Below are 16,824 nucleotides of genomic sequence, written 5' to 3' on the forward strand. Positions count from 1 at the left end.
GGTTCTGGCCACCGGTCCAGGGGGCTCTGCATTTTAATTTAATTTTAAATGAAGCTTCTTAAACATTTTAAAAACCTTATTTACTTTACATACAAAAATAGTTTAGTTCTATATTATAGACTTATAGAAAGAGACCTTCTAAAAACATTAAAATGTATGACTGGCACGCGAAACCTTAAATTAGAGTGAATAAATGAAGACTCGGCACACCACTTCTGAAAGGTTGCTGACCACTGGCTTACCTGCTTGTTTCTCTGCATATGCATCATACTATTTGCTCCCAGAATATTTCTGCAGGTAACTTTGGGATTTCTGGGTCAGAATTCCCAGCATGATTTCGCCACAGTACTCTGGATTAATCCACTGGTTAAAGTGCTGCAGCCAGTTGTTGAGGCTACAGGACTATATCTCTGTCCCCTTTCTGAGCTCTCTGAATGTATGCCCTCTAGTGTTAGGGGTGGAATTTTGCAAGTCTTCCACTGTGAGATGGGGCCCAGGGCTACCATCCTCCGTGTATCAATCATTATTATCCTGCAGGTCTGACTGAGTTAAGACACCTGCGTTTCTTCCTTTCCAGAACTGTGACCAGTGGTAAATAGAGTGACAAAACGGCCTTCTTAAACCAAAGTAGTGTTTGTTGTAACCATAGCCACAAAGCATTTAGAGAAAAATGGTTTTAAAGCAGTAGTCTACATGCGTGTTTATCTTATGTAAAGGCTCTTGAGAGAAGGTTCCTTTTAACCCCCCCAGAATTATTTTGTTTTCCTGTGTTTGTAGGCCTTTTCCTCTCCTCGTCAAAAACATTTTTGTAGGTTGTCTGGAGCGGAGGCAAAATCATCAAAGCTGGTAGTTTTGGTATTGTTCCTTAATTCTTAAATGTTTGCCAAGAGGTGACGTGTCTTGACCCATTCTTTTCCTTCCTGCCTGCTTCTCCACATAGCCTGCTATTGAGTTAACCTGAAACATGAATACAGTAAATATCCCAATAACCAGTATTTATAATACAGGTCAACATACAGTATTTATAAATTATTACAGCGCAGCACCAAGTCTGTTAGACCAGCATATCACAATTACAGATGCTCAGAGCCACTAATAAAAGCTAGAAGTTGAGTGAAGACCAGAATTTTAGGTCACTGGGAGAGCTCCGGGCAGGGATGTGATGGAAAAGTGGAAAAGAGAAGTACTTTGAGCCCTTCAAACCTGTTTTCCAATTAGAGGCCCATACTCTGCTCGTTGTCTGCTGAATTTCAGAATGTGGAGGGATGTGAAGGAGTGTTGGCATTATGAGGGGAATTATCATCGGGTTTAATGTCAATGGACGTTCAGAAGCAATAGAGCCTTAACATTTTGTAAGCAATAGGTAGAGGTGGGAATCCCAGTAGATAATCATAAAAGTGAAGATAGCCATACTTACCTCTGTGTCTCCCTGCTTGCCAGGCTTAATGTAGTTGCTTGTGTGATGGAATTGCTTTCTTTGCAGGGCTTCTTCCTATTGATTCTCCTTGTGGATTTAAACCCTTTGGGGGCTGGAACAAGACTGCAGGCTGTGTCTGCATCTGTGTCTTTTTGGGGGGGTTGATTATGCACACAATAGTTCCATCCTAGGGACGTTAAAGGTATATAGATACCATCCCTGCATAGCTAGTGCGTATATTTGATGTAAGCATGCAGGTTGGATCATATAAGTTCAAAATATAAATAATAATGTTTTTTCTTTGGCAACACGCATTTAATTTGGATCTCTCTCCTAGGAAGCAGGTTGAATGCTGACTGTCTTCAGCATGCTTCATGAATGCTGTACATCTGCAACTGTTGAGGATGATACAATCCCATAACAACACCATCTGCTTGTTCACAGAAAACTTCTCGTAGGTGAAAAATGTGAGGTGTTAGTCATAATTAGGCAAGTTGCCCGCTGTGATCAGTGATTGATTTGATTTCTGTTACCGGCTAAGCCACATACGTCTGTGTGTCCATAAGTATTGTATGCATAGCAGCATACTGATGCAGATGAATCAGACACTCATGAATTCCCTTGCCGAGTCTAACCATATGGAAATGTTTTCTGTTCTTATTAGTAGCAGTAGTAGTCATATTTCAGTGGCATCCGAGAGGGATTGGGCGGGGATAGTCTTGTTATGCGTGTGAATAGTACCTAGTGAAGTGGGATACTGATCCCTCTCTGGGGCCTCAAGATGCTATCATAATGCAAACAATAACTAATACTAATCATCATGACAGTGAAGCGTTACTAGTTCCATGTAGTCTTAATAGTGTCTTTAAATATATTTTATAGAGAGAGAGAGTAGGGTATGTTTTATTAATAGCTTTAGAGCTGTTTAAGAAGGGAAATAACTGTGCCTAAAAGACCATAAAATGAAAACAAATGAACACCCAGTCTGCGCACACACCTTGAGTAAAAGTTCTGAGCACTGTAGAAGCTATATAAATAGCTGATTTAGAATATTTGAAAAGCTTAGCTCGCTCTCTCTCTGTCTAACTCTCTGATGCACATTGATAGTGCCTTCATTTCATTGGGAGATCTGTCACCATTAGATTCAAAATGTAGAGAGCATTGCCCCGGGCAGTGGATAGGTTATATCTGAGTAGTACAAATCCCTGGTCCTCATAGTGTAAGCCCCATATACATAGTGGGATAAAACCATGTCCTAGAGTAGCCTTTGCAGTTAGTTATTCCTGAGGGAGAATTCAATTTAATCAGTCTGTTTAGGGAATTCTTGGTTGGTTTCTGCGACACAGTGGTGGTTGCCTAAACGTGTTACTGCTCTCTGGAGAATGTGGAAGCACTACCGTTCTGAAGTGGGTTTTAGCCCACGAAAGCTTATGCCCAAATAAATTTGTTAGTCTCTAAGGCCTGGTCTATACTACCCGCCTGAATCGGCGGGTAGAAATCGACCTCTCGGGGATCGATTTATCGCGTCCCATTGGGACGTGACAATCGATCCCCGAATCGGCGCTCTAACGCCACCAGCGGAGGTGGTAGTAAGCGCCGCCGACAAAAAGCGGCAGAAGTCGATTTTGCCGCCGTCCTCACAACGGGGTAAGTCGGCTGTAATACGTCGAATTCAGCTACGCTATTCACGTAGCTGAATTTGCGTATCTTAAATCGACTCCCCGCTGTAGTGTAGATGTACCCTAAGGTGCCATAAGGACTCCTCGTTCTCTTCGGTCTGTTTGGGTTTGTTTCGTTCAGTTTGTGTCAAAAAAGAAAAAATCCTCAGTGATGCAGTCATGGGTTTAGTTAGTCATCAGTGTATATTTGAACCGTTTCCTTGTAATGTCCCCAGGTGAGTTCTGAATGATGTACGTGTTTGAAGCATATTCGGAATGACTTGGTCATTCTACAGATCACTTCGCAGCCTGACTCAGTTTCAGGGGAGCTGCTATCTCCAGAGCATGTATTGTCCGTCAGTGGCTTGTTGGTGGAACCCTGGCTTCAAACATGCTTAAGTGCCGCAGCTTTGGATTCCAGTCCAGGAAACCCACCAGTGCCGCAGTTTCGTTTTTACCAATAAAGGACATTTTGTGAACTGCGCAGCCGTCTTCAAAGGTTAAAAATGCAGATCCCCAACACCATGGTTACTGAACCAGAACTACAACATGAGCAGTTACGTTCTATTTTTATTTATATTTCTATCCATTTGGGCTTGTCAGTTGTGGTTTTCTTCAAATTACAGACTAATTAAGTTAAGAATTTGGCAAAGAAATTGAGCCAGATGTAACAGGGCTTTTTTTAAAAGTTTTGTTTTTAACATCAGCAGACACAATATAATTAATTTTCAGCAAATCTCAGCTACAAAGCAGCTGATCAGGCATCTTGAAGAAGAAGCGGACTCTTTCTCTAAGCAGTGTGTTCAAGATGTAGTAATATTATAGCTACCGTTGTAAACAGGGAAGCCCCTAGATCACAGAAATAAATCTTTTCTAAGGATACAAAGCCCCTCTGGTTGCCAGCCAAAAGCACGGCCCAGTCATTTAGATCTCACATCACAGACCTGTCTTCTTTGAGTTTGAAAAAAAAAGTCATTGATTATAATTGCTTTAATGTATCTTTTATTTCTATCATTATTAAAAAACCCTCAAGAAATGTAATAAAAGAAAGAGCTGATTTTTAGTAGATATAAAATTCCAGTATCTGTAGTATCTAGGAAGCTATAATACATGTCAAATGTCATTACCTAACTCAGTTATAGCTAATTCCTGGAATCGTCTCTCTCTCTCTGTATTAGCACTTACAGGTGAAGGATTTAGTACAAATATTTCTGAGAACAGAAATTCCATTTCCTTGTACGTGTGTCATTCTGGCTAAAAGGAACGTGTCATTTTTGCGTAGGAGGTATTGCATTCATTTTCTCAGTCATTAGTACAACTGATCAAAAATTTGAGTGACACTGCAAGTATCAGCTGAGGTGTAGGTGTGCCGGTGTAGACCTCCAGCCTCTATCTGTGGTATTTCTATATGCAGATACCGCCATCCTTCCCTACCTTTTTATTACATTCAATGTCTCCGGACCAGTTAACCCAGGTTGCTCTTTCTTCCTGTCTAAAGGGATGAGATTATCCCGTCTACCTGGACATCCAGTCAGCATAGTACCCGCACAAAGCCAGACATGTGCCAATGATGGCCTTAATTATACTTCATAGCCATCATCCACATCATGCTCCCTGGGGCGTAGGGTGAACACGCTTGCTGTGTTATGCACTCTCCTCCCCAGTCGCCCAGACCAGTGCAGAGTGGGGCTGGGCCAAGGGCCCATTTTGGGATGGCTAGCACTCATCCCGGTGCTATTCTCACCCAAGGGCAGTGGTTGTGACTGTTCCCTGCTTGAAGGGATTGGGGGTCGGGGAGGCTCTTTGTCCCCGTGCCCTTCTTTGCACAGCTGCTCAAGGGTTGGGCACGGCCTGGCCCAAACATTGCAATTAAATCAGTTGCTGTTGATTTAAGAATTCAGGAGACGATACCCATGAAATCAACGAAATGCATTAAACTAACTCCCCCTTAGTCATGGGCTGCCAACAGCCACGCTGGCACAGGTTATGAGATTAGTCACAAGGGTCAAAAGCTGGTCGCTGGCCCCTATGTGTCAGTAGCACACTCTTGTTCTCTCAGCCCAAAGAGCTCATCGCTTCCATTAATTCTCTCCTCTGGAGCTAACAGCCTGTTGCATCCACTTATCTCAAGACAGGATGGTAATGACACCCCTGGCCCCTTTCCTCTGTATAGGTCTTGTTGTGGGTGATAGAAGTGAAATGTCCTCATTAGTATGCTTAGATACTGCCTTCTTCAGTCCTTATATAATACACAGCTACAATTCCACCCCATCCCCCCACCCCCAGTTTACAAAGTATTTGCTAAATCTGTTGTCTCTGGATATGCTTGCTTTTCCCTTTCCTTCCTGGTTGGTTGTTCTTTGCAGAAGATTATGGGTTTGTTTCAAGGAACTCTTTTTACCCTGTGAGTGGTCGGCACCTTTGTACTGTCTCAGAGGTGGATCCGGTATTTTTCTGCAGGCTGTGGTAAACATATTTGCCAGATCCATGAGTTTTTTGTTCTATGAAAATGCTATGTTGAAGCTTCTCTGAAAAACTCCACCTTAAAATCTGCAATGCATTCATAAAAATACATTTACATTGAGATTTTTCAAAGGAGCTTAAGAGAGTTAGGTACCTAATTCCTAGACGCTATTGAAATCCTAGCCTTCAAAAATAGTTCTTGTTTCTGCGTTATCTGTCAGTGTCTGATCACAATACCGTGTAGGAGTGAGACAGTAACAGAGAAGCGAGTTAAAGGCAGCTGAAGTATTAGATAGTTGTAATATTTTTCCAGAGAAAAATCATCCCATTCTTGTGACTAACATTTAAATCATCATCATAAAATATTTGTCATCTCCAGTCCTTTCAGGGCAGTCGGTTCCGTTGCTGTGGGGTGAGGTACGCAGAATGCATCATCCCCATTGTGGAGAAGCTGTTGGGCTCTCTTTTAAACCTGATAAAGAGAGTCTGGTTACCACAATGATAGGGACGTTGGTACAAATCATCATCGTCATCTCAACAATGCAAAAAATATATACACAATGACCTAGTCCCACCTTCCATTAGCAACATACACATGGCCATGATGATTTCACCCCAGAATATTGAATTATAATTCAGGTTTCCAACAGCTGGAAACATACAGCTATTAGACCAAGCAATAAGGAAGAAGATGAGGAAGATTTGTCCTAAACCTCAAGATTGCAATTAAATGCTTTCAGGATTAACACTACTGTACTCCAGGAAAATTAAATTGCCATTCTGCTCTGAAAAGTGACTGTAAAAATGGCATCTGGTGGTTGCATGTTTAGGGCCTTTCAATAACTTTCAGAACAAATATGTTTAGTTTATAAGTAAAATATTTTTTTTATTTTCCATCTGCCAACCCTGCAAACTCTCCTTAGGATATGACAGTCAAGCTGCATTCTTCCTGGATCTAGCACCGGCAACAGTAATAAAGACCATACAAGCCAAATGCTCCTGGTGTAATCTCTTTGGGGTTTCACAGATATAACTAAAGGCAGAATCTGGCTCTGCATTTGAAACTAAGGGTCAACACCTACATGGATATGCTAGGACAGTGGTTCCCAAACTTGTTCTGCCGCTTGTGCAGGGAAAGCCCCGGCGGGCCGGGCCGGTTTGTTTACCTGCCGCATCCGCAAGTTCGGCCGATCACGGCTCCCACTGGCCGCGGTTCGCTGCTCCAGGCCAATGGGAGCTGCTGGAAGCGGCGGCCAGTACGTCCCTCAGCCCGTGCAGCAGCAAACCGCGGCCACTGGGAGCCACGATCGGCCGAACCTGCGGATGCGGCAGGTACACAAACCGGCCCGGCCCGCCAGGGGCTTTCCCTGAACAAGCGGCGGAACAAGTTTGGGAACCACTGTGCTAGGATAATGGTGATTTGTATTGTAGTAGTATCCAAAGGTTCCAATCGAGGTTGAGGTACCATGGTTCTAACTGCTGCTCAAACATATGGGAAACCCCAAAGACTGATAAGGACAAATCAGCCTTGTGTATGTAAGGGAAAATTGTGCTTCTCTAATCTACTAGCATTCCTTAAGCAAGTCAGCAAGGTATGAATAAAGAAGGACTGGTTGACATAATGTATTTGGTCTTTCAGAAATCCTTTTTTTTTTTAAACATTGAAATACCTGATGTTGGAGTGGGGAGGAAAAGAAAAGGATGAAGCTATCATGCTGCATGTTGAGTCAGCTCATAATAGATACTTCACATAGAAAAGGCTCATACTTACTTAGACGTAACAGTGGCAATTGCAGGTCAAAATGTATACCAGCTCCACACTGATCCCAGCTACATGGTATGGATGTGTTTCTCTTCTGAAAAAGATTTGTTTATGGTAGGAAAAGGATAGAGAATACATTTTATTACCTCTATGCTGAACCTATTGCTTCCTTCCTAAAAGCAACCATCTTTAGACATAAATATGGCATGTACTGAGGCATTGTATAACATTCGTTTTAATCTGCCAGCATTATCAATTCAGGTCACAGATCACGTTCATTCTTCTTTGAAAAGCGTACATTTTCAAGTTGGAAATTTTGCTAAGAAAATGCATTTAGTTACATGAACATCATGTTCAACTGTTTGAAGGACAAAGTCAAGAACAGAAGAGGCTCAGTGATTAAACAACAAAATATGTGTTCAAGTAACATTAAGGGATGTGTTTTCAGCGTAACAGCTGCAGATTTAGCTACATGATTAATTTGTTCACCAAGGGTATTGTGGGCAAACTTCCACCCGTGCTGTTTGGAGTCACGGCAGGAGGGAGGTGAGAAATTGATCACAATCAGGTTCCAAAGCCAGCCTTCCACTGTAGGTCAGAATGGCTGAGGGGGATGGGGAATCCAAAAAGAAGTAGTGCGCACCCTTCCACTAACGTACGCTGTGCGCCATACTGCACCCACTGGTTGACTTGGTTGCACTCAGAACAGGGAACAGAGGTGACATTTTTGTGAGATTTCACTGGAAAAGGTTCCCCTTCTTGTTGCAGGTGAAGGTGTTTCTAAGAATACTGCTTTTCCTCTCCGTTTAGAGGCAGTGGTTATTTGCCACTTCAGAGTAGGCAGAAGTGTGAACAATCACCTCTCACTCAGAATGGCATAATACTCATCACATTTTGCATGGAATTGGAACAGTGGCCATCTAGGGCATTGTTCTTTGGCGTCTCCAGCCAAGGCGAGAAGTTGGTAGATAGAGAGACAGCAGCATATACCGTACATGTGAGTATGGCATATATTACTTACCCTGTGTTTCTTCCACCCAGAACTGACTTAGTGGATGCTCACATGTGTCATTGGTCCGACATTGGGAACATTATGAGCTGTGTTGTGCTGCCAAAATTTCAACATATGGCTCCTTCAAAAAATTTCTGCCTCAGTCAGTGATGTGTGCAATATTTCCTGAGTAAAACACTCTTCTCCAGTAAAGTGCTATGAGATGTCTGGATGAAAAGCTGCATATAAGAGTGAGATGGTATTATCATTCTCTCTTGCGTGCTCACCCAGCAGTGCTGCATTCTGTCCTGTCATGACTACCACCCAAAAATCCATCAATTCCACACTCTCATCCAAAACAATCAGTCCTTCCACTCCCCCCAACCTTAGCTAGGTACCTCTTTATCCATCATGCCCCCTGCTCCCCTGTCATAGAATAGAAGCATAGAATATTAGAATTGGAAGAGACCTCAGGAGGTCATCTAGTCCAATCCCCTGCTCAAAGCAGGACCAACACCAACTAAATCATCCCAGCCAGGACTTTGTCAAGCCTGACCTTAAAAACCTCTAAGGAAGGAGATTCCACCAGCTCCCTAGGGAACCCATTCCAGTGCTTCCCCACCCTCCTAGTGAAATAGTGTTTCCTAATATCCAACCTAGACCTCCCCCACTGCAACTTGAGACCATTGCTCCTTGTTTTGTCATCTGCCACCACTGAGAACAGCCGAGCTCCATCCTCTTTGGAACCGCCCTTCAGGTAGTTGAAGGCTGCTATCAAATCCCCCCTCACTCTTCTCTTCTGCAGACTAAATAACCTCAGTTCCCTCAGCCTCGCCTCGTAAGTCATGTGCCCCAACCTCCTAATCATTTATGTTGCCCTCCGCTGGACTCTCTCCAGTTCGTCCACATCCCTTCTGTAGCGGGGGGACCAAAACTGGACACAGTACTCCAGATGTGGCTCACCAGTGCCGAATAGAGGGGAATAATCACTTCCCTCGATCTGCTGGCAGTGCTCCTACTAATGCAGCCCAATATGCCGTTGGCCTTCTTGGCAACAAGGGCACACTGCTGACTCATATCCAGCTTCTCATCCACTGTAATCCCAGGTCTTTTTCTGCAGAACTGCTGCTTAGTTGTCTGTCAGCTGTTCCTTATAGCAGTAGCAATGGGGACAGGTGGGTCACCCTGTGATTGCAGGCAGTGGGGTGGTTGGGACAGTTGCAGAATAAGTCCACTCTGGTGATGGTCTGGGTGGTCTGTTTGTGAATAGATCCCCCTGCCCTTTGGATCTAGAGCAGGACCAGTCTTCCTGACTTCTAGAGCTCTCCCCTTGCAGGTGGGGGAGTGGATCGCCCCAGGCAGGTGAGAGGGCTATTGAAATGAGCTTTTCCTGTCCAGTAATCCTGATATGATTTTACATAGCAGGTCATTTCCTTTCTCTACTTCAGCGAGAGGTATGGTCGTGACACAGGCACTGCTCACAGACTGCCAGCTGCCACTATGGTTCATGGCTTTGTGTTGGACTTTTCTCATGAGTTCTGCAAGACTGGAGGTAACACAGCTATTTCCCCTCTTCACGTTGACTTATTCCAGCACTTCGTGTTCAGATTCGTAGGCTCCACTAGATCCAATTTAAACTACAGACGCTCCCCAGGTTACGCAAACCCGACTTACGGAAATCCGCATTACGGATAAAGTTCCATAAGCTTTTTGTTTGTTTGTTTGTTTTTGGTTTTTTTGCGTAATTGTCGGAGATACGTTCCCAACTTACGCAAAATTCGCCTTACGCATGGTGTTCCATTCCGGAACACCTTGCGTAAGTCAGGGAACTTCTGTACTCCTTTTTGACCTTCCTGACTGTAAAAATATTGATGTTGATGTATTACTTTTAAATTACCTCTTAAAATATAATAAGATTTTCTACTTATTTTTATAATCCCCCAAAACTAATCCAAGGAAATATCTATAAAATATCTAATTCCCTTAAAGAGACCATAGGTTCGGATTGCATGGGCTGTGCATCAAGGCTGTCAGTCAAGGTGGTGTAATCTTTGATCAAGGAGCTTTTAGCATCTGTTCAGAAGTGAGTCAGCTTAAGGCACCTGGCAAAGTGTTATGATTCATTTTGCCATGTATTGAGCCTTCTGAACAATCAGTCGATACCTTTTGCAAAATCTCATATATTCTACTGGATAGCTCACTGATTAGTTAGGAAACAAACTATATTGTATTGACATATTTGTTGCACCTTTCAAATACTATCTCCTGTAGCATATGTCCCCATATTTTAATAAATTGAGTATCTGTGGCATCTACTAGTACATGTCCAGGAACATTTGTGTTAGTGCTACGCCATTGGGGGGTGGTAATGCAGAGCGGGAGTCAGAGATGGAGTTTTTATGTTTGCTAGAGAAAAGGATTAGAGCTGGGGGTTGCAAAGGGTCTAAGGAATTAGGTACCCTAGTAGGTGGGTGGCCTTCTTCTGTAGTCTGCTTTGAAAATCCCATCCTAGACTTGCCCCCTGAAATGGAACTGAAGCATCCTGTCATGGAACCTTCATTAAATGTTTTACGAGGAGAATACTTGAACTCCGTCAGGAGCAGACATGAAAACATGCATAGGGGAAGCGATGGCATCCTGCTCCCAGAGAGGTTTGCGCAAGCCCGTGCCTTCAGTTCTCCAGCCGTCTGATTGAATTAATCACGTAAAAGAAACAACAATGTAAAAAAGTGCTGCTGGGGAGATGAATGCTGATTTAATGGGCAAAGCAAGTGGAATCAAAGGCTATTGTACAATCCAGGGAGTGCTATGGGATAATTAAGATACGAAAGATTTTCAGCTTTTGGCAAGATGTTCACAATAACCCAAGTGAGCTGACAGTAGATGGAAGGAGACAAAAGTTAGAGTGCCCAGGTCTTGGCATACAGATAGAACTAATGTTGGCCAATGGACTGAACGTCAAGGCATAGTGTTGTTCTGGGGCCTGGGTGATCACTTTCATTACATGTTTGATTGTGTGTAGGAAGAACAAATGGGGGAAATGCTGGAGATTTCATAATCTCTCAGACATTTTGCAGCAAGCTAAAGTGGAAAGCCATAGACTGAAATTGTGTAGATCATAATGCTACGGGAATGGCAACACCAGGTGTATTTTACCTTTAATTTGACTGCTCCGAAAAAACTAGATGAAGCATCTTGGAGATACAGAGAGACCTTTTTTTCCACTGTTTTTTCCCAACACGCTAAAGAGATGTAGCGCCCATTGAAGTCAATGAGAACCTTTCCTTTATCAGTATTCACTTGGAAAGAACAGAACTGGGCTGTGACATGAAATACACATTTCCAGAGCTGCTTCATACTGTATTTTAGAGATTCAGTGTGTCTCATACTTACATTGTTATGACTATAGTCAGACCTGGCCCCTGTACTCTAAATTTAGGTTCAGTAGGTTACTGAACCATGTATGAGAGCATTATTCTAGTGTGGACTGAAGCTCTGAAGCCCAAACTATGTATAATTATTTTTATTGAGGTGATGATACTGTATCGATCTATATTTCCCAGTGCTCTAGTGCATCGGAGGAATTAATGTTGGACTATGTTAACAAGAAATAGTAATAAAAATGTAAGAATTTTTCCCTAATCCCATTTCCTGATTAATTACTTGTTTTAAGAATGGGAAAAAAGTACGTCACTAACATTTGATTTCACTTTGGTTAATGAAAGAGCTGGGGGATCCTACCTGAATTTCTAAAAGGGGACAAGAAGTTTTTAAAGGGCCTTGTGTGAGAGATGATTGAGTTATTGTGTGTGTAAGTAAAAGACACAGGATGCAAAGTGTGCACAATTTCCAGCAGCAGGGAATATTTTTCGAGCCTTTTATTCATTTCCAAATGGAAAGAGAGTTATGGAAATGTGAGCGGGCATTACATTAAGTGCTTGAAATATTCCTTCCCTATAGACTAATAAAGGCATGCTTCTTCCATCAAGCAAATTTAGTTTTCTGAAAGCCACATGAAGAGAGATCTGAATCAGTGAACTACACATCTGCCGTAGGATCAGCATTTGTGTTCTCTAATATACTCTGGTGAGGGTGGGCATAACCTCTTAGCTTATCTAGTCGTGTTCTCTACAGCATCTTATTATGCAAATCAGTAATGGACTTTGAAACCAAGCCTGTCATGTAGTTCTTTGGTCTATTTTCCTACCTTAATGGAGACTGAAAGGCATGCTAACCTTTTCAAAACGCTTAGTCTATTTGCATCCCTCCAGTAACAACAGTCAAGTGGGATAGGTCAGAAATGTGACCTGCCGTGTTTATAATGCAGTTATAATGGTTACGATGTCATCGATGGCTATAATTTCATATGGATTCTAGACATCTGTCCTTTTAAAAAATCCAACCTTCAATCAGTGTGAAATTTAAATTTGCAATAGTAATAAACGCGATTTCAAGAGCTGTTTGGGTCGGGTCCCTGCTGAGGTCACTGAGGATGCTAATGCATAAACAAGGAAATAATAAAGTGCAGCTGAGTTTATTTCTGTTCCATTAAAAATACAGGAGAAAGAATCAATATTTCTTTCTAGGCCCTTGGTAGTGGAACATAAATAATTCAGGGTAAAATGGGAAAAAATAATAAAAAGGAATTGGCAGTGCCCTTTTACTCTTTTCCTTTCTGGGGGAGTTTAGATGGAGATGCTCTGTTGTTTAAACTTTCAGACGTTCCCTGGTTTTCGTTCAGATGCTCTCTTTTGTATTGGGTCCATGTTTCAGACCTGCTGTCTTAGAAATAAAATATAATACTTGGTACTTACATACTTTGCACGTTTCATGTAAGGATCTGCAAGCACATCTCAAAGGTGGATGAGAATGATTTGTCCTCATCTGACAGATGAGAGAAATGAGACACAGTGAACTTAAATGTTTTGTCCAAGGTCAGACAGTAAAGACTGGAATCAGCTCAAGTCTCCAGATTATTATTATACTTCATTTGTTTTCTGTAATTCTTCTTACCATGTTTCCTCATTTACAAAGTTATGGGCCAACCCAGAAGTCCTTTACTCTGGGAAAACAACTTAACTGGGAGTTATGCCTGAGGAAGAACTTCAGGATCTGGCCCATTGAGTTTTAATAAGGGCTTGTTCCTTTACAACCCTTCTTCTTTCTATTTGAGGCAGAAGGGAAGCTACCATACTGAATTTGTGACATCACATTTACATCTGTAGCTATTTCTACATCATTTATATAGAATTATAACCACTATTAGGTCAAGGAAAATGAGACTCTGGGTTAGAACAAAGCGAATAATTCACAATTCATTCAACAAAGGTAACCTCTTTTAATGCTTGTGGAATATCCATTAATCAAATCAGAATTTCTTCCAGTTCATGCATTATTCAAGTTTATTTCATTAATACTTTTGCAATTTTTTATTCTATAGCTGAATTGGAAATTTTCAAAATTTAACCTGGGTGTCTTAATTAGGATCAGTCAGATAAATCACATGGTATTCTTTTCTGTTTGAGTTTCATGCCGAGTGACTGTTTCCAGATATGACCTTAATAACGGGTTGCTGTCTGCTCCACATAGAAGTCCCATGGCAATATTTTTAAGGAAAGAGGCTGGCCCGAGTGCCCTCGTCTCCCATTGCTTTGCAGGGTGCCGGCTGCCAATAATGCAGGGGGCTGCAGCCTGCCACCCCAGATGTGACTGCATTTCAGTGGTTGATTAAGTGATCACTGTGGGTGGGATTTCCATGAGCTATTTGAAATTGATTTTACTCTCTTCTTGTCAAAGTCAGTGCTAAAACTCTCACTGACTTCAGTGGGAGCAGAGCTAGAGCGCTGTTGAAAATTCCATCCTGTATGTGCATTGTAGCATGCTTTGGGAGCCTTATGGATGAAAGGTGCTATCTAAATGCCAAGTATCAGGGGGTAGCCGTGTTAGTCTGTATCTACAAAAACAACAAGGAGTCTGGTGGCACCTTAAAGACTAACAGATTTATTTGGGCATAAGCTTTCGTGAGTTAAAACCTCACTTCTTCGGATGCATGATATGCTACAGACGGCAAGGTTGGGGGACAAGGAAATATATGGTGGTAGGCAGGGTCCCTGTTCTGCTCCCACTGAAGTCAAGGAAGCCTTTGAAACAGTCTTCAGAGGGAAAAGATTTGGGCATCTAAAGAAGTACATTAGATAAAAGGAATCACAGAACTGTTGTTATTGTTATTGCTCTTGTGCAAATTTCAACTGTTAATGTGGTTTAGGCAGTTGATGAATTTCCCCCTTACACTCTTCTGGAAATAGTGCATTAAGTTTAGCTATGGTCACGCTGTTGGGGCCTTTGGTACCAGCAACCACTGAGAAATCAAGACGGTGTGATTTGTGGCTGCTGTTAGTGAGAAGCTGTTGGAGAGCTCTGGCTAGTGTGTGCCCTGCATGTGCTTTTAGACAGATTTCCACTGGCGTCCTCGTGTGGGGAGGGTACCTGAAAAAGCCCCTGCCAGGGAGCCAGCGGGTTCCCACGTTGCAATGGCTGCTCTTATTTATTTATTTCTTTCCCCGCCGATGACTTGAAACTGGAATATTTAAGAATGGCCAAAAGCCTGTGAGCTAAAGCAATAGGGTCAAATCCAGCTGTGTAACTCCATTGAAATCAATGCGTTGAATCTGGATCAGAGTGATCAGCCCTGTGGGATGTATTTAAATGCTACGTAATGGGATGTATGGTATGCTTCATAAGCGGATTGAGAACAAAAGCGGTTTTAAAATGTTATCAAAAATCTCTTTTAATCCGGTTTCCCCCCCACACACACACTCACACAACACACATGTTCCCACACACAGAGATACCACACTCACAAAATGACACCTGCTCATTTAATCTGGAGTTTTCTGCAGATGTTATAGGTTTGATTACCAAATATGCTGCAGTAACTAAGGAGAGGACCAACCCGAACCCCAGATCTAAACACCCTAAAACATTGGGAAGTTCAAATCAGACTCACCTCGCACAAATGTTTTTAAATAACAGGTTGGTCAGATTACACCAGTGATAAAGATGACAGTTCCTACAGCATGATTAGACTTCAGTGCACGATCCATGGTAAAGAGGAAAGTGGGATTAATCATTTAGGCCTGTGCAAAGTGAATGCACTGTGGGTGTGAAATTCTCCTGTCCCCGGAGCCTGGTGGGGATATGTAACACCCACTGCGCGGCCACTGCATTGGTGCATGTTCTGATGCAGGGTGCAATCCGAACACAAACTAACACACACAGACACAAGTATCTTACCTGCACTTCAAACAGGCTTCTAACTTTGTGACCTTTTTTCAAAGATCAGGAGAAACTAGAAGCACCATGGCCGAGCACACACATCCTACAGGCTTTCTCAAGAGTGTTCTTCTTTAAGCTCCCTTCTTATTTGCTTTCTCTTGTGCTCTTATTATAGGGCAATCCATTGTACTTCCAATCTGCCAGAAATGTTACAGTGAACATTCTCAATGAGAAGACTAAAGTCCTTACTCGTCTTGTAACAGGTAAGGAAGAGAAAACACCAGAGGAAAGAATTAAGACGACGTAAAGGACCCTGTGCTGTGGGATAATTTATTATCATTAAACAGTAGAGAGGAGGATAGCTAAGGCTTCTAGTAAAGTACAAGTTAAAAGTTAGCTCCGCTTTGTAGAAACAAAAGATAAGAAGGTTAGAGCTGTGCTGGAGAAGAAGCTGACTGCACATATCTAATAAGGAAGCAGAAAATCATTGTCATTTGAAAGTCAATCCAGATAGTTGTATGACTTCAGGGTCAGGAAGAAAATATTCACCCTGACATTTCATTTGTAACAGGCACAGGATTGTCCCAAGATACTTTTAACTGGCCTAAGATCTCTAGAACTCTGTTGGTTAGTAGCAGCTCCGCACATACGCTCTGCAATTGACTGCTTTCCAAACCCAAAGCCCCTTCTGCTGCTAAAGACCCCTTATTCTCGCGAGCATTAGCACTTCATGTTTGATGGGGAAACCAATGTTTCAGGAATCCACAGCACGGGTGTGTCTTTGAGAGCATGGGTGATTTGTGTCGAGAGCGCAGCATGTAAAATGCTTAATATACAAATAGAGCAGTCTATGGCCAGGGAGAAGTATTGCTGTGTGGCGGAGCCAATAATCCATAAAACATGTTGTTTCTACATGAGTTTGGATTGTCTGGCTGGCTTATGTAACACCTGACCTCCAGTCACAGTGCTAAATAATTAACCAGCTTCAGTAACCAATGACTTAAGGCACATTTGAAAATTGCCTTGAGGAGGGAAATAAATTCAATCCTGAGCTCCCAGATTCTGCCCTTCAAAAGGAACTTGTTTACTTTGTTGGTCATTTGCCATTTATTTCCCATGGAATCTTTGTGTCACTCGAGTGACTCTGTTTTGACAGACCTTGGAAGTGTCTAGATGGCCGTTAGTAGAAGTTACAGCAGCTCTGTAACACACGCGGGCACACACAAAGCACACACCATGCCAACACTGAAATGAGACC

The 16,824-nt window shown here is 42.4% G+C and overlaps 1 protein-coding gene across 11 annotated transcripts in view; it reads left to right on the top strand.

Annotated features, from left to right (window-relative positions):
* Positions 1–16,824, top strand: part of SGCD (sarcoglycan delta) — a 504,512-nt gene that overhangs the window by 394,456 nt on the left and 93,232 nt on the right. For all 11 annotated transcript variants that reach the window (XM_065555141.1, XM_005300012.5, XM_065555144.1 and 8 more), the window contains one exon: positions 15,742–15,829. In XM_065555141.1, coding sequence (XP_065411213.1) covers positions 15,742–15,829 — 88 coding nt within the window. The remainder of the gene's footprint in view (positions 1–15,741; positions 15,830–16,824) is intronic.

This window comes from Chrysemys picta, chromosome 8 (assembly GCF_011386835.1).
Source record: "Chrysemys picta bellii isolate R12L10 chromosome 8, ASM1138683v2, whole genome shotgun sequence".
NCBI classification, from domain to species: Eukaryota; Metazoa; Chordata; order Testudines; family Emydidae; genus Chrysemys; species Chrysemys picta.